General features: G+C 38.1%; 1 protein-coding gene across 1 annotated transcript in view; it reads right to left on the reverse strand.

The window, feature by feature from the left end:
- fstl4 (follistatin-like 4) overlaps window positions 1-24,173 on the reverse strand; it is a 227,436-nt gene that overhangs the window by 34,004 nt on the left and 169,259 nt on the right. Inside the window, exons 7-9 of the mRNA XM_080867745.1 lie at window positions 8,777-8,943; window positions 4,043-4,163; window positions 891-1,052 (exon numbers count right to left, since the gene is read on the reverse strand). Of these exons, the coding sequence (XP_080723871.1) occupies window positions 891-1,052; window positions 4,043-4,163; window positions 8,777-8,943 (450 nt within the window). The remainder of the gene's footprint in view (window positions 1-890; window positions 1,053-4,042; window positions 4,164-8,776; window positions 8,944-24,173) is intronic.

Consider the following 24,173-nt stretch of genomic DNA (forward strand, 5'->3'; position numbering starts at 1 on the left):
TGTGGAAATAAAATGGTGAATTACTCTTCCTGTGCTTTGATCACTTTCTCCCCAACCACGGCCAGATTTAAAAAAAAGGAACTCTGCGCTACATAATTTGCTTTTCCATGCTATTCTTTTCACTTACCTAGATGTTGTTTATTGAATAAGTACAAATGATCACTTTAAATAGGGCTGCTGCCCCTTTCTGCTGCCCATATTAGTTGGTAAATCTGAAACAGCAGCTACTGCAGTGTTTATACGGTGGTGAACCTTGCAGAACCTCCTTGTTTGAGTGTCTAAGGGTTGATAACAGGCTATTACCATAGGTAATGACCCACACACAGCCAATAAACTTTCCTTTAATGAGAACTAGGCCGTAAAAAGGGAAGTTGTGCTTCCTCTCTCTGATATTGAGAGTGTATCATAAAACAAAAAAGCCTTCTTGCCCAAATAAGTTGTTGCCGTCTTCTGTCACACAGTGTATTTCTTTTTATCTTCAATCTCCCATCTCATTCACCATCTAATAATAAGTATGTTTACATTGTCAGAGGAGCAAAAGGATGTAGTGAAAGAGGGCAGCTGAATTTCTTTTCAATCATGGTTTCATCACAGTGGTACAGAATGCAAATAAACTGAAAGTGTATGAGAAATTATTACTGTGGACAAGTGGAACCACTGGCTTTTCAATAAAAAAAAGTTGCTTAAATAAAATAGCAGCTTGAGTTTCAAGATTTGTTTTCATTAGTCTTATACATTGTGGTGGTTTATAAAGATTTATGCTTTTTCCATTGTACACTGTTGTTGCTGCGTATTGTGCACTTGGAAGAAATCACTTTACCACCGAGCTGTGACACACAGAGTCCGCTAAAGCAAAAAATATGCTGATAGCAAAACACTGCAAAACTCACCTATGAGAGAGAGCTGTTTGGAGGATCTCGGCTGCAGATCCATGCCATTCTTCAGCCAAAGGAGTTTGGGATTTGGGATGCCGTCGGCGTGGCAGTGGAGGCTGGCAGATACGCCGGGCTCCTGAGCCTGTGTCTCTGGATAGACCAGGATCACTGGAGGGACTGGACGCATATACACAAAACCAAAAATACAAATGGAAATAGTAAAGCGGCAAGTGAAAACATAATTACACACTGTTTCATTGGTAGACCGTAACTCCTGGGGGAATATAACACAAACACCCACACACACAGTGGGCAGAGAGGAATTTGTCTCACCACAGCATGGAATATATTCACAAATAACAAGAATCCAAGAGCTCTGGGGCTGCTTTATTACAGCTTGAATCCTGCAAGAAATAGATGTCGGACGTATGTGTCACTTACCACCTGCTTTGGAGAAAGAGCCGTAAATAGATGTGGAGAAATTGAGGAGGAAAAATGAAATATGAAGTAACAGTTTACATGAACAGGTAAGATGCTGTTTTCGGATTATTGTGCTTTGCACATTTTGCACCGTGGGCCAGCTGTCAAATTCTGACAGACCCTTCCTCCAGGAGCTTACTCACCTCTCCCATTCAGCTTTCCTCATTTTTTTAAATGTTACCCCTTATAGCTCTTTTTCTCTCCTGTTCCTGTGTTTAAAGTGCTGTGCAAAAGTCTTGAGCCACCCTTTGGTTCTTTTCATTTTCAAAGAGCCAGACGTTCTTGTAATCTTTCAAAAAAGGCAAGTAACTCGAGGGATGAATCAGTGTTGTGTCTACGCATCCAGAAAATGTAGCCAAGAACCAGTTTTAAATGATATCTTTAGGCACTCTTGTTATTTTGCAGCCTGTTGTAAAAGAACATAATTTCTTTTGTTGAATCTATGAAAAATGACAAAGCAGTCTGACAGGAAAAAAATAGTGTTTTTGGCCAATAGGTAATTCAAATATCTAAATATTTGGCATATTTTGGCATGGCGTGTAGTGTGTCCTCACAACGCATTGAAGAATCATCTTCAGTAGATGATCAGTATCTGAAAGTCATGTTCTTAAGAAACATGAAAATTTTTTAGCAAAGACCTCACAAAGGACCCGACAGATGCATCTGGCCCTTCACTTGATCTCTTTACTGGTCGCCCATGCCTCTAGAACCTAGAAATGGTCTCAGTGCTGTGTTTCAGGCAGTGGTGTTGGTGACCTTGTCAAGGTTAATGGAGTTACGAATATAGAAAATCTGCATCAGATTTTGATCCACCATACAATGGCATCTGGAAAGCATCTGATTAGCAATAGCTTCTGTTTTTAAGCATGACAGTGATTCCAAACACACTGGCAATGCAGTAAAAGCATACCTGGATAGGGAAACACACAGTGGAACAATACAAGTCATAGATTGACACAAAAGAACCAATTTCCAAAGAGGAGCTTTGAATGTCTTTTAAGAAGCCTGGAGAACAATTCCTAAAGACCTCCAAGTTTTGGTATTGACTTCCACGCTCTTTACAATTGTCCAAACTCTGTTTTTTGCCTTATATACTGTGTTTCCATGTATGTTTGCAGACGTTTGAATAAATCACCGAATCTCTGTGTTGTTTTCCTCACAAAGTATAAAGGTTAAAAAGAGTTTCTTGAGACTTTTGCACAGTATTGTTTGTCTACCTCAAATCCAACATTGTAATGACCTGCCTTATCATCCTACAAAACAAACATATGATGAACTCCTTCTTGCCAAAAGTATCTATAATATAGTCTGTATGTGACGTTAACTGTTCTGTTTCATTACCAAAACAGCACTTAACTAAACCAACCCTTTCTCTTCTTTCAACATTACTAATGTTTTTAACTTTTTGACATTATTAATGTCAAAGATTTCATATATACTTCTCTTATACTGTCATACTACAGGGTACGGCCACGGCTACTTCACCAATACTAAAGCTGCAATATCATCATTCCTCTCACCAAAGAAAAGAAAGCACAACAGGATACAAACCGCCCACTTAGTATAATGTGGCACTTGGCTCATTTCCAATGCACCTTATCTCACCTTGTCATATCTTATTTGAAATACCTTGAATCCCTAACACAAACATTTGGTAATTGCTCTTTCCTGATCACTCGCCCTTCAGTCCCCCTGTCTGTCTCCATGACTCCCTTCACATCACTCCCCCTCCCTCCTTTTTTCCGACGATTCCACAAAAAATACCAAAACAAAAACAAGACAAAAAAAGGACCCATTGTGATCCCTCCATCGGAAGAGGCTTAGTTTAATCATTTGTATTCCGCGTTTGAGGCTGAATACATTCAGATTCAAAAACAAAAGCACAGTTTAAGGGGGTCACCTTTGTTGTGCTACAGGTGTGGAGCTTTAAACTTTCTCGCAGGTTTTTCTTTCGAGAGATGTTGAGTAAAGTATAACAGTAGCAGAGACGAATACTCTAATTTCGGTAATTATTATGAGTGAGGCAGCGCTTTGATAACTTCACTGGTGTTCTGTGTTTCTGCTGGTTTCTAAATGAATACCAACGTAAGTAGCTTTTATCCACTGCACAGAATCAGCTGAATAGGCTGCATGCACTCACATTTCATTTGCAGCCTAATATGAAATTATGTTTTACTCTTTGGCAAGAGTTACTTTGATGCAATGCTCCGTGTGCCCTTGTCTCCCGAAGCTCTTGTATGAACCATGCTACTTAAAAGACACTTCATCTTTGCGTTTTGCCTTTTTTTGTCATATATGAAATTAAATTTGATATCTTTTGCTTTTTGTTCTTCGTCCGGCAAACACTTTTATTTGTTTGACGTTTGCTAGACAAACACTGGAATAGATAAATCTTCATTAAATAGCTTCCTGAACAGAATGATTAGTTATTGGGAACATTATTCGATGGTGAGCCCTAGCTCCAGATAAACAGACTAACAAGACAGACAAAAAATGATGCAACACACAAAGTTTTTTCAGTTCATTACAACCTTTGCTGTACTTTTGGAATCATTGTTATGCTACTAAATTGATGTGAGACCAGCAAGACAACTTCCTGATGATATCCAAACACTAAATGCCATCAATTTTTTTCCCAGAATTTTGTCCACATCACCACTGTAAGTAAGAAATGAGCTACTACTGACCATTCACCTGGAGCACATGTGTCTGATAGAGGTCTTCATAGCCGTAGGCATGGCAACTGTAGTTTCCCATGTGGATGGTTGTCACCTTAGTGATGTACAGGGAGCCATCGTCCCCAAAGTCCTGAGATAGAGGGAAGAGATGGATGAGTAAAATTAAGTGAGAAAAGAGGCAAAAAGGCAAATGCGGTGAGAGGGCGTGAAAAGTAAGGAAGAAGCGGGAGGAAAATTAAAGATGGAAAAAGAAGAGTGGGAGGTGTTGGAGAGGGAATACCGGTGAAGAATGGGATGCAGAAAACATCCACGGGGAGTGAGGTGGAAAAATGAAGGTATCTTGATAGAATAAATAGGGATGCTTGAAGGGAACAGAGAAAGCAGGCACACAACAGCAGGGAGTGATGGGAAAAGACAGCAGAGAAAAAGAGTGATGCGAAAAGGACGAGAGACCATGAATCAACGGTTTCCCTGTTGAGCTGAAGCAGGCAACAGGGAATTTGATCCTCCTCTCTCCCTCATCACACTGCCTCAGCCTGATAAATGGCAAGGGTTAAAAATATAAAGCCCATTAGGTTGATGAATGGAGCGGGTTGTTGTTGGTGCAGCATGCGACAGTCACCAGGGGGTTTCCAGCCACAGCTTAGGGTGGATTAAGGCATTAAATAGTTTGCTGTCCCACCAAGTGGCAGAGCAGATGTCCTGATGCAGCTCTGTCATGACATGGAAACCACAAATGGCAGCTCTTCCTTTTCTCTTTTCCTTTTTTGAGGGCTCTAGAAATTAATGTGACCTGACAAGGGGGCGGCGTTGTGACAGGAAAAATGTGAAATGATTTTCCCGTAAGATAGATGGAGGAACTTAGGCAGCCTTTCAAGTTCAGGATTTACAATTAAGAGAAGAGACAGCGCTACACTGGCAAGGACAATTAAAACTGAATGGGCCACTCGGACTGCAAAGTAGGACTGTAGTACAGTAAAAAAAAAAAACAAGGGACTGAGGATGGCGGTCTCCTAAAACTGACTCAGTACCTTGGATTTTATCTTCAGTTTGTCAGCTGAAATTATGTTTTGGTTGGCTGTAAACTTCAAAGTAAGTCACATTTATCTGTGATACGGGTCATATCACAGATGAGTGATCTTAGGCACTAAAATGTAAACCATAAGGCTTAACATGTGTTGATGCAATGCTCTGCAGGTCCACTTGACTGTAGTGCAACTGGGCAGACATCGTAATGGTTAAATATAAGATTTTCTTTTAGAGGAAACAATTCAAGTCCAAGGTAAAATAAATTAAAACCCCGTTTTTCATCTTTGACTAATACATTTACATGGTGATGACCAAGCCTGCATTGTCTCTGGGTAGCTGGTGCTATTACTGCCTAAGAATAAATGGGAGAGACCTGGCCTGCAAACCTCATCATAACGTAATTGTATTAGCCGTTAATCTTTGAGTTTGTGAAATGTGCTGATGACACATGGACACAGAATTAAAAAAAGGTGTTGGAGAAAAATTACAGGGTTTTATTACTATTCAAGGAAAATTACACACTTGAATAATAAGAGCAGTCCCAGAGTTACACAGAAAGATGGTCAGTGGCCACATTCAAATTAATAGATCTTAAATCACTCGCGGAAATTATTCCTTTCACATGCAAAACTAAATCAGAGTCTCCTTTGGTTTGTTCTCTAATGATAATCATCATTAATTTACCTTGATATACAGAATAGAGCCGAGTAGTACTATAGTAGTAGTAGAAGTAAGTATCTGCTTCTATATCTGTTTAATACATGTTAGCAATGCATATGCATATGGAAGCTCTCTATTAACTTTTTTTTGATGAAATATAGCTAATTTCATTTCCCAATAATCAGTTTCCTATCGCAGCACTTCATATGAACTGAAAACTGAATCCACCCATATACACAGTGCGTTACTTTTTGGGGGCACAAAATGTGAAATGCCTTTTTTGTCATCGCTGGTGAAAGCACTGAGAAAGAAGCTCAACGGAAAGAGAAAAATATGGGCAAAGCTAAAAAAAAAAGAAGAAGAATAGACTGACTGTGATAGAGGCTCAGCTTTCTGGTTTCAATGAGGTTATATATGCCAGAGAGCAGGACTACTTCAAAAACTATCAAATAAAACTTCTGAAAACAATCCTGTTTCCATTCTGCACAGCTCAACAGGAGAGAAAGGTGTGCTGAAAGGACTTCGACAGGAGAGTAATGTCCCGTCCCTCCTTTCGCTGGTCACCTCACAGAACCACTGTGGTCCAAATCAACTTGTACAAAATGCTACACAATAAAAATAAAAAGTCTCAAAAAGACAATAGATCTGTGTTTGTTTCTAACACCCTGCCCTTTTTTGATGCAATTTAACTGTTCTTACATATGAGGTTTAAAGGGAAGTTTGCCTTGGAAAATCTATTCAAAGCTGCCCTGCATATGGATATTAAATGCATAGATTTCTATTATAGTCCTGTATAAATTGCAAGAACATGTGCACATGTTGAGATGAAATATACCCTGCATCAATGAGATACAAAATCCTAGCATAAACTTGAATATTTACCTTTAGCCCTTTATGAACTAATTTATTTGGATGCCTACATTTTCATTACTTAATGGCTTCTTTATCTTTCGTTTAGCCAGGAAGTCACTTAATCTCCAGAGATGGCTGTCCAAACTAGCTTAATTGACCAGTTGGCCACAAAAACTTGGCACGTTGCATTAAGTATGCAATTTCTCTTGTTCTTTCTGGCACCGACATCCAGTGTGTGCAGAATAACACAAAATATTAAGAAGCTCCACACGCAGAGGTTATCCCTTTCATTAATTCTGGGATTTAGTTTTTAAGCTTCAAGTTTGATTTGAGTGACTAAAAAGGAAGCCAAACAAACTCAAGCTTCCTCTCCCACCATTTAGATCACTGTGCTCTGTGAAAATTCATTATGCCCGGTCAAAAACCCCAAGGGACCTCTGTTGCCATCACCTCTCCTCCAGTCTCCACCTCAACACTTGACATTGTTTATCCGCTCATCATCACAGCGGACCAACAAGGCTGCTCATTAACATGCAATTAGTGAATTGTGATCCGGTTGTGGATAAAGCAAGGCCGGCACTGCGCTGTCACCTGTGCAGATGTGTCTAAACAGGAGCATGGCGACATAGTTCATTAAGCACTGAGCGAGGTATAATTGCACCATTTCATGGAGGGTGCGAGGGAATCGTTGTTTTCTTTATTTAATTCCTCTCCTTGATTTTTGTCCCCGTCCTGCCCTGTTTTGGTTTCTCAGATGCTGGTGGATTATTAGGTGGGGTCGCGTGATAAGAGGTTCCGTTAAATGAAGAGCACGGGATTCTCTGCACACCTTCCATCATTTCAGATCCCCGATGAGCATTTTATAAGTATCACAAGCAGTGTGTGAATACAAAAAGAAAACAATATGCTAGTGATTAGAGACTAACTGAAAAACTCCCAGAACTCTTAACGCTTTTACAGCAGCGATGTGATTTTCTAATTTTAAAAAGTGTTAATAGACTTTCTGGTTTCAATCCATGTGAAGAGCCCCCCGACTGTGCCCCCATGCTGCTGAAGTTTACCAAATATTAATTAGGCGGTCCACTCAGAAGAACCTTTGGCAGACAAACACGCTCACATGCTTTAAGGTTGTGCGTGTGCATTCTATTTAAGTCGATGTCAAGACTGATAAATATGTTTTATAAAGTAACTACAGGACTTATGTAATTGTAGAGAGTTTCCTCATGAGTGCCTGGGAATTTTAACCAGCACAGTTTTACTAATATGTTTTTATATTTACACAGATCGCTCATAGAACTCTCAACCTCATTTTCAACAGTAGATACACAGCAAACAGAAAGTTGGCAACTATAGATGGTAAAGACATTTAATTAACTGGCAGTTGAAGAATCAAATATTTGTATCTATGGTCAGAAGAAACAAAGCAGATGAAAAGTAGGTGGTAAATTTTTGCTTGCTTCTACTACAACAGCTTATAATTATGGAAGCCCGTTTCCACCACTAAAAAAGAAACAAAAAAGTATCCATAACTCAAAATTTCAAGTTATTTTCTCAAAATTTTGAGTTATTTTCTCAAAATTTTGAGTTAGCTCTGCCAATCAGTAATCTACGTGAATAACGTCATTTTCTTGTTACCCGGAAGGATATGGCACAAAGGAATGCGCACTCAAAACCAGATTGTAACAAATTGGCACTTTTGAGAGTACGTTTGCTGATAGCAACTCCATGTGATTCAGCTAATGACACAAGGATTTCATCATTTGTGAAGCAACACTGAAAATACTCAGCAATCTGTGCATTCATGATTGGCTATAATACTGGTAGCTTAGCTGTAGCATTTGTAGCTGAGGGCTGCAGCTTCCGGGTAACAAGGAAATGACGTCATTCACATAGATTACTGATTGGCAGCGCTAACTCGAAATTTCGAGTTAATAAATCAAAATTTCAAGAAAACAACTCAAAATTTTGACTTATGGATTCTTTTTTTTTTAGTGGTGGAAACGGCTTCCATATATAATACCTGACTTACACAAGCAGTTTATGTACAAAACCTTATCCGCCAATAAAAATCAAACAACCTCAGTTTTTAACTGCTTATAGCCATAAAGAACCAGCAACTTGACTTTGTAGTTGTGTAGTTTGCAGTTGCGCACCAACAACCACAAATAATTACATCAACCAAGGAAAAAGACATGAACTCACATTGATGTCCTCCAGGTCCAAGAAGTTTAAGATGATGCCATTCCTCTTCCAGATGACTGGTGGGCGCAGCGTCCCCTGGATGGCGCAGGTGAGGACTGCACTTAGGCCCACTGTTACTGTGGAGACGCTGATTCGCTGGTCCTCGGCCAGGCTCAGCTGGACAACCTCTGTTCAAATGAGAGCATGAAGGAAAATAATTTGCGGTTGGCAGAGAAAGAGACAACAGTAAGAAGAAAGGATTGAGAAAAAGGGGAAGATGGAGAAATAACGAGAAAAATCACAAATCTGAATGAGTGCTGATGAATTGGAACTATAGCCAAGCTGAACACATTTCTAAGCATTCATCTCATTACAAGTGGACCGAGGAGGATAAACAGCTGTCCGGCTGTGAAGGATATGCAGTATGAAGAAAGGCCACATATCAGAGGACACGCAGCCAGCCAAATATCATTCTTCTCATTAAGGGAAATTTATGTTCATTGAAATGGCCGTCCAATTCAATTCACCTTTACGGCAAATTAAGAATTATTCTTCTCTGTTCCCGCTGGCGCTATAAATAGTATCTGTCGCCAAGATGTGTGGCCAGGCACCAAATCTACATGGTCCCAGTAAGACTTTGAATCCAAAAGCTTCATCATATACTTTGTACTGTCTTAAATGTAGTCTGGGTCATGGGATATGTTATAACACGAAACATGTATTTTAAACTATTAAATATATTGTGTGGCCTGTATTGCACCACACCACCTCATCATTTGCTTTCCAGTTTTTGTATCGGTTTAAAGTTGATGCATGTATGCCTGCTGCCAAAAGATATTATGTGTATCTGCAATTCATTTGAGTCACAACTGACATGATACGTGATCCCACGTCAATACTGGCTCAGGAAACAATTCAATAAATGTAAGTAACACAGATACCTGACAAAAATCTCAGTGGAGCCAACTGAGAGCAACAATCAGCTAATCACCTCATGTGTAACACACACACACACACGATTTTATCAACTGATCCTGTTACATGACTTTGCAGCACTGAAATAGTTATAGAAAGGGTATCACACTGAGGATACACTGATGCGAAAACACACAAAAAATACTATTACTGGAATCCCTGATGACGCTAAAGACCAAATGCAATCACATAATATTACAGACTAATTAGCATATTTTAATTGTTAAACATTGCTAAATATAAGGTAGTTAATATAGTTAAATATAAGGAATAATTTGAGTCCATTAGACTTCCTGACCTATGTAAAAGCAACATTTATTTAGACACCATTGCAATTCATTTACTTTTTCTACCAATATTAGTGAACAATAGATTTATGGATATTCTCTTTCATGTTCTGTGGCATCTAACAGTGGTTTCTAGTGTAATTGTTATTCAGCGCGTTACTGCCTGACTTTGACAGTAGTGTCATTTATTTATTGCAGCTGCTAAAATTAGTGAAGCATTACAAACTTGAAAGTATCTGCCTGCCATGGAGCTTCTTTTAGATCCAAAAAAATGTTGAGGAACTGATTAAGAATAAACTAAACTTAGTGTGATGACATATTTTTACACACCTGACATTTTGCTATCACAGCTATCCGAATGCTTGTAGAGAAAAAAAATGATTAAAGTTTCCTAACTTCAGCTTCCTCTCCATGTATTCAATCTATCATAACATGCAGCATCATAACACATAGACCTACATGAAGAAAAAGACTAGAACACTCCTAAATTCCTGACTGAAAAACAGTGGTGAGGCCAGCATCACAACAAATCGCCATTTTGACATCCACCAGGAACAATATTTCATTGTCCAAACAGACTTCAACGAGATGGCTAAGAGACTTTGAAATGTTTGTTGGGGAACTTGCTGTCTGGAATCCGACTGTGACAAACCCTGTTGTAAAAGACCCCGGGATATTAGCTGTCTGTTTCACATAGCTCTCCAGATGATAGATATATCCATGCTGACAGCTCGGTCTGTCAGTGATATTTCAGAATGCCTTGGGTACAGTACACTGCCAGGTCCAACAAAGTTATAATTCAGCAGATCAGTAATTTGGGTGGCAGAACAGGCTTTGAGTGACATGTGGACAGATGAGGGATGAAATGCATTGATCTGACATGGCTTGGAGGGGTGATTTCAGGTGGTACAGTGAATTTCAAGTAGACCACTGCTCACACTGAATTTAATACAGTGCATTGGAAGCAAGACCTGTGTAGCTTGCTGTGTGTTTATGCAATGAATGCTCACTCTTAAGACAGACGCAACCATCAATACATTATTTAAGGGTAGAGTTAAAAAGTCTCCATGTTCATTTATGAAATGTAATTAATATGAATTATGTGCAGAACAGCTACAGTTTATACAAGCAATAAACTGTAGTCTAGTAACTGACTTAACACACACTCGTAGATTTCCTTATCAAGATATAATATCAAAGATCTGGTCCTCAAACACAGCAGCAAATCAGCTAAAAACAAAAAATAATCAAGGTGATGCAAGTGCCGAGCCAAAGTCCAAACCTTAACCTGGCTGACGTCCTGTAGCCTTAAGAGAGCTGTGCACAACAAAAGTGTGCAAATTTTCCTCCAAATCAATGCGAGGTACTGATAAAATCATACAAAAAACAATTGCTGCAACTTGTTGCTGCCAAAGGCGTCTCCACAAGCTCCTAAATCACGGTGTGTATTAGTTTTTCAGACTCTATTTCTTCATTTTGGCAGTTTTTGTTATTTGTCACGAGTTGTTGTCCACTAGAGTTTGGTTTTAAATAATTTGAAATTTAATAAAGACCAGATGACGTGATATGTCCTAATAGATAAAACCATAAAATGGATTAGGATGTTCTTTCTTTTCAGCATAACTGCATATTGAGGCTGTTAACTCCAAGTTTGTAATCAGTTTAATTCCACAGACAAATTCTTGCTATAAGAACTAACTGCGTACTGAGGAAGAGGGGAAAATAAGAAAACTGGTTGCACTAGTATGCTGTGTTTGTGTACTTAAATCTCTGTTTGAGGACTACATCAGGTATAGGTTGGTGAATTTTAGATAGCACTGTTTTTATCTCGTTTTGGAATGAATACCTTCAATCCATCCTGTCAGAAAGCAATATGGCAGCGGTGAAAAGATAACCTTCGAAGCCCTAAAGCAAGGCAGTTACCTTGCTGTTTGCAAACCAAATCAAATAGAAAATGCACCGTCAATCCAAAATCGGCGGCTGTGTTTAGATGTTTCTGTCAAAACATCATCATATGAGGTCAATCTAAACTTTTAACATTGCGGCTGATATATTAGTCATCACTTTTAATGTCTGTCAGAAACACCATGGTAAAAAAAAAGACCTATGAAAGACGGACTAGTTGTGAAATTAATCGTGACACCGTGAAATTAATTCTGAGCCCATCCTTACTCAACCTGCTGAGATTACAGTCAAGAGACCAAGAAGAGACAGAAAAACCTCTGCCTTTGTGTGCAAGGGGAAAAATTGGTGTATAATAATAATTACAAATCATAATGATTGCTTTAATGTCATTTTCCAATGGAAATGAGTCATTAATGAATTTTTTTTAAATGTTTTAAGCTGTAATTAAAGTCTTTAGATACTTGAAAGTTGGCTTCTGAAGAGTTAAAGGAAATAGACACCTTTAATGAGCTTTAGATGACAGTCACACATTGCAACTTTGGTTTTATGTTCACAGGCAGACCCCACTTTTCAGCACTCTTGCTTTGAAAAGCAATGCTGTTCCTCATTCACAACACCTTCAGCAACTTGTGAAGCTGCTTGATCAGACAGGTCCCCCCTGTGTTGACAGACCATTTGGCATGAGGTGTTACTATGGTCACTTTTGCACATCGACTAACAGGGACTTGTTAAAAGGCAGAGCTGAATTAATTTATCAGATCAGGATCAGAGCCACGGTTTCACATTATAAGACCCCAGAATTACTTTTGTTTTTTAATTTGACTGTAATTTAACCAGAAAAAACCCCACACAGCACTCTAGAGACTTTAAATCTCTTTTGCCCAAGATCACTCAGTACAAACGATACATACAGTGATGCACACAAAATAAGTCTATACATTGTTCTATTGTTTATTGCGGTAGTTACGTTCTAAAAATAACCCGCGATAGGTGAAATCTGCGAAGTAGCCAGCTTTAATTTTTACAATTATTATAGATGCTTTAAGGCTGTAAAACCCCTCGCTACACACTTCATACACTTTTCTCAGACAGGCTAGAACATTTTCACACTGTTCTCTTGTTTAAACACTCTCAAAGTTCAAACCTTTGTAGAAAAATAAGTCCAGTATTATAGAAACCAAAGGCACCTGTTTCGTCGACATTATTGTGTTTGTTGGGGAAAAAACTTACAAACATACCGTACAGCACTTCAGAGTCACACTGCTAGCGATAGAAGATTTATGTAAATTTGACAAGCTGAATGCATTCGTGCAGGAGACACGGCATGAGATTGATTGACAGTGGTCTACAGCCAATCAGGACGCACAACACAATGTGCGCTGTAAGAGGAAGAGCAAAATTGCACCAAAATAGATCTGCGAAACAGCGGGGCCGAGAGAACCACGTTATAGCGATGGACCACTGTACATAAAAAAAGGTAATGAAGTACCAAAACATAATAATAATAATAATAAAATACTAGATGCACCTAAGGTATCAATTTCAAAACCCTACGTCACCTTGTTCTTGATTTATTGCATTCACAAGATTTTTAGAAAACCTGACCTCTGACCTTGAGTTGGAGGCCATTAACACCTGAACTTGAACCCATGATATCAGTTTGAAAATCCTAGGGTGCTTCTTTCTCAAGTTATGGCCTGAACAAACTTGGGTGTCTATGCCAAGCCTGCATGCTGGGGTGACGACAATATCCCATCAGCCTTTTCTTCCTGAGAGGTAAAAACTAAAGCAACATTAGAACTGAAATGTGATACTCAGGCACAACATCTGCTGGAAAATCTGATTTAAACTGGACCCAAATTCATGTATCAAGGCCCCCAAACTCCCTAAGACTGAGCAGGTAATGATACGGATAAAGCAGTATATTTAAACATCATTTTCTCCAATACAACATATGCTTAAAATGAAGTGAAGTGAAGTGAAGACAATACCCTTAGTGAGCCTTCTTAAATTTGTGGACTAGTCTACAGGAGGACAACGCACTACATTCAACACAGGCATCCAATGTGCACGTGTGAGTAAGGCAAATGGAGTTTGTGTTGAGTTTCCGTGACAAAATTCATAATTTAGGATGGATAGGTACTGCAAACATGCATGCATATAAATTTAAAAAAAGAAAACATTTTTTCTTTCACCAGTTGCTAAATTAAGAAAGGATTAAGAAAGATAAATCTGAATATCAGAGTCACTAAGTTCTGATAGCTGAAAGGGTCAGTGTTTTACATTTTGTGTTTTATGATTTCTGTTTTCTTTTTTGACCTGCATGTAGAATACATCTTAGATCATATTAGGTGAGGTGTATTGTTCCAAGACCTAAGCCTGTTTATGGAGTTGAATCAGACCATGGACCTATTACAGAACACACTCTGAACAAACTCAGAGCCTAGCTATAAACAGAAAGACTCAACAGAGTTGTTTCAATCAATTCTAAGTATGTTGACCCTGACTTAAACTCATCCGTGAGTAGAGAAAGAAAGCCATTATTAATGGAGCTCCGATAACACGACTCACCATGACAACAAAAGAGAGAAGAGCCTCCATTTTAATACAGTTGACTAATGAACATGAATGTGTATCAATAGAAACCAAAGAGAAATATCGATCGAACAGAAAAGATGTGTTTTCTGTTGGCCTGCCATATTATTTAAACCCAGCAAGACTCATTTTGGGGATTTTCAGTGGAAAATATGCTGAGGTTTTCACTTTGAATTTTCAGACATCGGACCTTTTAAAATGTTGCTTGATTTAATAAGTGTATTACAACATGCCAGCATATTTCAACATGAAATCCAGTCAGAATACAATCAAACTGTCTGCAGCCTGCTTTTAAAAACCACTTTAAACTACATTTAGTCCAGTTTTAGTCATTTCAGACAAATATTCCCTCAAATGTTCACATAATCTCCAATCGCCAACTGTGACAGACATTTTTCCATCAGTGTCAATCATTCCAACATGACGAGTGGTTGGTAGTTGATTAGTATGTTATATGTCTAAAGCTTCATATATATAAGCTTTATTTAAACAGTGATTGACACTACATGTTTCAGTGCTAGGGAATTGGCTTACAACTTAGCTGCTCTGTCCACAGAGTTACAGAGTTAGAAAGATGCAGCCTATTGATTTGATTCTGAGCTGATAATAAATCTGTGATGTAATCACAGTCTCTGTTCTTACACTGGCGACTGATTAATCCAGAAACCCAGAGGTTCCCTAATTTCAAGGTTAACAAACTCAGAGTTTACATTACACCTGCTTTGTGAAATATGGCCCAGTACATCTCTGTACTATCATCAGTATACATGTATAAAACTAATAGTTTTACTCCAGCGCAGATATCTGGGACATGCCCTTATTCTGGGTAAGGTAGCCAGAAGTGAATCATTTTGCTTGCATGCACTGAGATTGTAAATAGTTTTTAAACTTTTCCAACAAAAATACAGAAATAATATGGGCTGTGCCTTAGAAAAAATACATATTAGCACAGTTTGCTGTTGGTTGCTTACTGTTGCTTAATGCAACATCTATATTTCGTTTAAAAACCTTAACTATGTCATCACATGTTCATCTTTACCTGCATAAAACTCAAACAGGCAATCAATCCCTGAATTTAATGGAAAAATGTGGAACAAAGCGAGAAAACTTTGTGTTTCTACTATTTTTATAGTTTAAATTTTGGTGAGTTTGACAATGTATAAGCTTTTTTTTCTTTGTTTTTTCATTTATTTTGTAATTTCAGAACAATGTCAATTTTGACCTTGGGGAGGAAAATATATAACTATTTATTTGTGCTTGAAGTAAAAAGAGCTAAAAATCTAGCCAACGATTAAGCCTCAGTTGCCACTTCAAAGTGCACTTTAAAAACATCCAGTCCCAGGATAATGAATTACACCCATGTTTATTTTAACTATGAACATTATTTCTGCCTTTTGTGGGACCCTATAAAAATCAGTTTTAAAAAACGCCTCCCATGCTCTGTCCTGTTCTCAAATGACCCAGACAAATTGCATATCCACAGGCAGTGCCCACTCTGCCCCGGCTGACTGGGAAAGGTTGTCATGACATTAGCTAGTTAATGATTCCTACACTCCCTTCCTTTTTACCAAAATAGCTCCTAACGTATATGTAAGTTAGTAATTGACACTCTGGGGAATTCAGGAGCTCCTCTGATCGATCATCCCTGCTAACCGAGCTATGGATCAGCTGACAGGGAAGTTTCCTGTATCAAGCTCAGGAGGGATATACATGAATAAAAAAAATAAAAGGAGTGAGAGAACAGAGAAGGAGTGAGGCCAAATACTGCAAGAAACAAATACAGAAACAAGGGTTTAAACCAGAAAATAAAACAAATGTGAAAAGAAACAAGGGAACTTGAGATGAAATGCCAATAGAAAACCAAGTAAAAAAAATCTACGATGAAAGACGGCAATGAATTTAAAGATGTAAAACTGTACATTGTGCGTGTGTGTGAGAACAATTTGATGCTGAGCACGTAGAAGAGCTCCTAGGGCAAGCTCAACAATGCAACTCAGAGAGTTGTCCCTTCCTACTTCTATGAGACCACTAAGATATCAGGCCACAAAGCAGAGAAGTCGAATGTCTTTCTTAGAGGATAAGTCCGAAGATGGAACAGTGGAGGTGGTGAGGTGCACAGCAAGAAGATAAAGACATATCGAATCAGGGTTATAGGGGAAGGAGTGGGACATGAGAAGCCATGCGAGTAGGCCAGGAAACACAAAATAAGCTGACAGACACACATTATGCAAAGTTTTGTTTAGATTACTTAATTTGTGTTTCAAACAATGTCTACGTAGCTAAGTGTAGGTAAGAAGAGAAAATATTCCACATTCCTCCAGCTAATTTAAAGTGTGAAATGAGACGCTGAACCATGACATACCACGTGTCTGTGTGCCATGATTCTATGAGTCTCTGCGAGTGAGTGGGCCAATGGTACACAGAGAGCATAACGCCATCACTTTAGAGGTCAAGGGTTTGATTTTTTTTCCACCACCCGTCTGTACCAAACCACTGTTTGAACAGCCTCAAAATTTCAGTGTCCCACAAACTGTAATCATGTTATGACGCATTCTAGTTTGAAATGACTTGCTAACAAGATAGCCCACCAAACATCAGAAAGTCCTTTTACATTTCAGTTTTATTTCCTCATTGTTTTGACCTAGACACCATTCACACAAGTAAAAGGGAGCACTATTAAAATTAGAGTAGAATCAAATGATGAAACGTTTTGAATTATTGTGACATGAAATTCTCAACAGTGTTTTATTAGAAAACAGAATATTCTGTAATGCGATTATCTTAACTGAATCTCCTTAATTTGATGCACCATTCTAAAATTTAGTCTCTTCATTGACTTTAAAAAGAGTGCACCCAGTTTTAGACTTTGCCCAAAGCACAATCCGAGTGAAATTTTAATACAGACTTCAACAATACCTCATCAAATGACAGAAGGCAAAAGAGTCAGTATTTCACAAGCTTGAGAACGATGATATCTACAGAAGTGGGAGGTAGAAATTATTGTGGGCTGGTGATCGAAAGGCTACTGTTGAAAAGAAGTGCACAGAGCGGCTCACTGGAGGAAAACAGAAAACAGAAATTGGATGGATGGATAGACGGACGGATGGATGGATGGGAAGGAAGGCAAACAGTTTCATAAAAAATCTCTATGAAATTAACTTTATAATCTTTGTGGTTACGTCATCTTCCAACTCTGATCCGGACACTGGATCTAATTCCACAACTAGCTCAACTCAGTGTATACCAGATGCACCACAGTGCTTTTCTGAAACATTGCATTGCTTAAAATAGCATTTGATATTTTTATGGAAGCCATGTTAAGTTGCACGGAACATGTAAAGAGGGTACGAAGTCAGAAACCAGAGCAGCAGTGAGTATCCAGTAGTGTGAGCTTTTGAAATAAAAGAGTCCATATATAATACATGGTGCTGTGCAAAAGACATCACAGGAGTGACCTGATCGATTTGCACCAGGTGTATTCCTTGAGTAAGTGTTCGTGTCTGTCCATTTATTTATTTATTTATCTATGTGCACTGGTAGCATCTATTTTCTAAACAAATCCCTTGAAAATCAGCAGAACTTTTGGTACATAAATGGCCACAGTACACTGCTGCACCAAAAGAGCTTGGAATTAAAAATAGCTCAACATCTAAAAGGCTGCACCAAAAGAAGAGGAGAGGAATTTACAATATCAGTCCACAAAGGAAGCAGTTCAAACTGACATAACGACCAAAGGCCATATAAAGTCCATTACATCTGGCAACTTCAACGGCCATAAGAACAGCTGATGACACTAAACACAAGGGTCCCACAAGTTAAATTTTTCTCCACTTGAAGGCAAACGACTGAAGTGGCCACCGATGAGTGCAGAGAATACCGTAAAAAATTATCTACCCCCTTCTTGATTCCTTCGTTTTTTGCATTTGTCAGCCAGACTGGAGGGTTTTAGGGCATGAGCGGCCTGTTTAAGCTCATGTTAAAGTATTTCAACTGGATTCAAGTCTGGACTTTGACTAGGAAACTCCATAACCTTTGTTGTTTTATTTAATTATTCTTGTTTTCAGCCGTTCAAAGGTGGACTTGCTGGTGTTGGTGGTGTTTTGGATCACCGTCCTGCAGTGGAAGTGTGCTTGACTTTCATTGCATGAACTGATGACCGGACATTCTCATTCATTATTTTGTGGTACAGAGAAGAACTGATGGTTCCAAGAATTAAAGCAAGTTCCCTAGATCCTGAAGCAGTAAAGCAGTCCCAGACCATCACACTACCACAACCAACTTAGCAACAAATGTGATGATATATGTTTTTTACACTCACTTTATTTTAAGAATGTGTGTTAATCAAACAGTTTTGCATTGTTCACATTGTAGAAACATAAATGTATTTATTTTCACTCACAGAGCCTCTTCATACCTTAAAAAGCAAAGTGCTCTCTCTGTCTCTCTCTCTCTCTCTGTGTCAGTCATTGTTTACTTGCCTTGGAGCAGGGTAACGTGTCACTCATGACAACTATATTGTCCTCTTGTCATGAGTTATATATGCAAATACATGCACGACACACTTGATTATTCATATTTGACCCTCTTGAAAAAAAATATCCTCATTCGAACTCATTTGGTAAATTAAGATTCAGGCATTAATCATTAGGCTCATCGCTTAGTGAAAAGCAGCTGCTACAGTAAGTGGGCTTGATTTGCCAGCCTTCACACTTCCTACATGTTCTTGCAAAGTTGCCAAACTAGGCACAGAAACTTGAAGGATTCAAAGCAACTAAGCACTAAGGTTATTATTTTTTTATTTCTTTCTTTTTTTTTTTTAGAGACAACAACATGGATTTTCTTAGTGATTGTTGCCAGGCAACAATCATAAATCATGACAACAGGCAATCTTAGACCATCGGGCAAGAAAGCACAATCGTTTTTTTGTGTGTCAAACTGTTTATAAACACAGGAAGTGCACTTCCAATCAGAGTGACACATGCTGCCACCTGTTATCTTCTGCAGCATGATTGAGAAAAAGGCTTTGACACCTTTAGCAATAAATAAATTCATACTTTTTGCAATAACTCTGTAATACAATATCAGTCTAGCAGAAAATGATCAACTTAAATTCTATTTTGCTTAGTTGACTCTGAAATAATTATTATTGTTAGTAGTGCTAGTAGTATCATATACCACTATAACAAAATAATTTCCCAAATATGGGAAAAAATTATTTATCTATTTTAAATGTAAGCATTAAAAATACACTGTATAATTAAACTACACAAACTAAGACAAATACAGGTAAGTAGAGCTGTTAAGTAAATCTTTATAACAATGAAAACTTTTAAGCTCCACTTATAAAACACAGGTAGGTAATAAGGTTCAGTGACAAGAATAGCAGTTAAATGCGCATTATTGTAAATTAAATTCACTCACACACACACACACACACACACACACACACACACACACACACACACACACACACACACACAATATATATATATATATATATATATATATATATATATAACAATTAATCAGTCCTCACTCATTTGCAGCATCCCCCACACAATACACCACAAATAATAAGGGGAGCTACCTCAATATCAACTGTAATAATGTCTTCCAAACATAATGACACCAGTGGGTTTATACAGTGCAAGTAGGGAGCCAGATCTCCCACTGGGAGCCCACGGTGCGTACAAATGATCTTGGTGCTTTACTGTGCATTCAATATGAGGGCTGCTCTCTGCAGGTGGGCTGCAGCTATTAGTAAATACATCATATAAAGCACAATGACACACTGAGTTATGTTGTGTATATATAGACATAACTATGCACGCTCAGTTAATTCTGTGTATATCACATCTCTTCCACATATTGTACATGCATACTGCTCATTTAATGTCTCTCATATATGCATACTCTTGATGTGCTGCATATCTAATGTACACACAAGCACTTTGTCTTCCTCTCTCTCATATACACATGCAGAAATTCATGCTTTCTCTTTGGGAGTGCTGGCGTGGTGATTATTCATGGGAGGGAGACTGGGGATGAGCAATCAGTGGCCAGCTCATTAATCACGCTGGATGTAGACCCTTAATCTCCTCCACAGGTATAGAGGAATCCTCCGCAGCCACTCCTCATTGCTTCTCTAAATTCTCCCATCTCTCTCGCTCTCTCTCTTCCACCCACCGCCTCATTTTCTCTGTGATGCTGTCTTTGCATCTTTGGCTATTTCTATCCGTCTTTGTCTTTTTCAGAGCGCCTCACCTACCTGATGTCTTTGTGACTCTATGGCTGCCTGTCATTCTTCCTTTCCGTATCACTTCTTCCTCTTCTCAGAGGTTTTAATTTGTCTTTTTGTCTTCCCTGTCTTTCCAGTTAAAGTGCTTCCTTGTCTCTCAACTTACTAGCAAAGCAACAGTAGTGCTTCTTTTCCAACAGGACCCATTAACTATGCAAAAAACTAGCCTTGTTAGGATCAAAGAAAGAAAGAAAAAACAGAACAAAAAAAGCATAGTAGAAATCTAAGTTGGAATTAGCATTTAAAAACAATATGTTTAGAGCTAGTTGGGTAGGAGATCTGGCTGTGCCAATTTTCCTTCTGCATCTGCATAACCATTTAAAAAATAGAGCTGAGGATACTTCACAGCAGCAGGACTCTTAGTAATGGGAGGTATGTGCTGCTTGGAAGCTGTGCTGTTTGTCAAAATTACTACCTCTAAGTTTATTGAAGAAAAAAAAACCTCTGAGGTTTCAAGAACAGAAACGGGTCAGTCAAATCTCTTTAAAAATAAATAAAAAGGAACGGTGGGTTGAACAAAAATCAAATCAAATCAAATCACTTTTATTGTCACATCACATGTGCAGGTACACTAGTACAGTACATGCGAGTGAAATTCTTGTGTGCGAGCTTCACAAGCAACAGAGGTGTGCAAAAATACAATAACATAAAACAAGCAAAATATAAGAATGGCTAAATATGAGAGTAATAAATATATGTACAATATAAGAGTGTATGCATTACTGGATGTGTATACTAAATATGTTTTTCTACATGTGTGTGTGTGTGTGTGTATATATATATACCTATTTTACAAATTAAATAAACAATAAAATAAAATATATAAAATACACAGAGGTTAGTAGTTGGACATGTGCAAAACAAGTGGCATTTATATACAGTGTGGAGTGCATAATGAAATACTTTTAGAATACTTTAGAAATGTGTCTGCATACTTATATTAACAAAAAAGTCAAATTTTTTAGTGTTATATAAGAGAAATTCCAAAATCCTTCTGGAACAGCATGTTTCCAAGACCATTTAAAGGGAAACCATTGTCTCCCCCACATTCTTTAATGGACAGCTTTGCAGGAACAGGCTGCCAACTACAGAGTCCATACATAAGGTGAGCATAGCTATAGAGGACCTGTGTGCATTGCAAGGTGGTGGTGATATTCAAAGGACAAAACTCAATAATGAACTGCCATCAGTTTGCTAATGAAGGACAGAACTCTCTTTACTGTGTTGTTCAACCCCTAAGGACAGGAGTAACCTGTCAGGAATATAAACAGATTAATTGCCTGTCTGGAGGCTTCATGGACATTTTTTTTTTACTAAGGCTTGGCCTGCCCACACCACAAATCCCTACTTTTTAATATATACTATACATTCTGTTGCTTGTGGGGGGATTCTTCATTCGGGATGCTAAGGTTACACCAGTGAGGTAATGTAAGTGCTTATGATCTGCCATGACGTAGCAGCTTTTAACCCAAGAGACATTCTGTGAAACACTTTGCATTTTCACACTGGCACACCATGCAACGTGCTTGCCTGCCAGTGAAAGAAACTTAGGTTTCAGTGTCTGGTTTGTGGGCACTTGAGCTCATGGACGGGCTGGGATTTAAATAACCAATCACTTAATATCTGGAAAGCTCATTCCACTACCAGAACCACATCCACACAAGGTTGTCCTTGTTAGGGCAGGTAAAGGTCGTCGCCACAGTGAATCAGATATTTTCTATGATATCACCCCTGAAGGTCGAGGATATCATCACTTTTTGACATCACTAAATTGTGTTGAAAAACATTTGCATAATAAAATTTAATAAAACTGAGGACATTGCTTTCCAGTCTAAACAGAGAGAAAAAAGTTCATATTTCAAAAATACTGTATTGTATGTTGTAATTGAATTTCAACTATAACTATGAGCTTGAGGAGTCAAAGCTTTCTATAAGCCAAACTAATACTAATACAACTGTTGTATGTGCAGGTTTTATTTATCCATCACATTTTTATTACATATTTACATCTGTTATTTTTGCTTTTAGGCAAACAGCATGAAGTGGCTTGCATAACTTCAAGAAGAAAATGTACGAAGAATTAAAAGTCTTAAGACACAACTCGGAAAGAAATTTTACGTTCGTTTAATAAAACCGAGGGCATTTTAACTTTCAAAGTCCAAAAAAATCCATCCTGCTCGGAAAGGCTTAATGGAAACAAGCTGACAGTCTTGAGCTAATCTCCCATACTTCATTTGGTCGGATGAGACCCCATTCATTAAAGCTATACCCTCATCTGATAGTGGCATACAATCTCTGACAATCTGGATAATCTTTCATCTTTATGGAAGAAGGAAAGTCCTCTCAACCCACTCTCTCTCCCCTCCCCAGCTATGCCTCTTACTGTAAACCACTGGCAGTTTTCTGACAGAGCTGGCTAAGTGGTCTTTCTCGTTTTAAAGCCTTTTCAGCCTTGTGAAGGAGGAGGGTGAGCGAGATTAGTGGCCTGCAGCAGAACTCTGCACTGCAGGAGCCACAGCTTGACCTGACCTGGAGGTCCACCTCAACAGTTACAGAATGCAGAATGAGATACACTGTGTGAATCTGGGTATACACAAGAACACTGAAAAGTATGTTTTTAAATGTGCATGCACGGAATTACAGAGTCTATGCATTTTATACAAATGCAAACATTAACCAGTATTATTTGTGATTAGAGCTGCAGGCTGGAGGAAAGAAAGCCCAATCATCAGTTTTCATAAAGCTCCCATGAAGGCATCTTTTCATACAAACCACTCCACATAGGTCAATGGACTCTTTGATTAAGACTGAAGTAAAGAGAGCATACTGAACACTATATTTTAATTTTTTTTTTACATTCTAAAAAAAAGATGCATTTTTTTTCTTATATGTAGTTTTTTTGTTCTTTTAAAAAAAGTGAAACAAAAAAACAGAATTTGCATCTAACAAGACAAAGAAAATAATCAGGAAAAAACACTGTATCTCTTTTATTTGTCACTACCCTTTGTCAAATGAAGAGGTAGAGCTCATTTATATTCTCCTCATTGTTCATTTTAAATTAATGGTGTTTTGCAGTGTGACAAATTGGAAACACTTATCTGGCATTATGCTGCTGCACTTACTACATTTTTTAATATAAATCACTGAGCATATCAAATACAGAAAGTCGGCTATGTACATGAAGTCTATATGCATTTCTGTGAATTCCAGTAATTCTATTTTTACTTGGAAATATTCAAATAGTATTATAGTATTGGAATTATTCATATAGTTGAATGCATTTTAAAAACCGATACGGTATAATGATTTGAAATGGCGTACTGTTTTAATTGTAGCTGAATTGCTTAACTGACACCCC

This window comes from Rhamphochromis sp. 'chilingali', assembly GCF_963969265.1.
Source record: "Rhamphochromis sp. 'chilingali' genome assembly, chromosome: 19".
NCBI lineage: Eukaryota > Metazoa > Chordata > Actinopteri > Cichliformes > Cichlidae > Rhamphochromis > Rhamphochromis sp. 'chilingali'.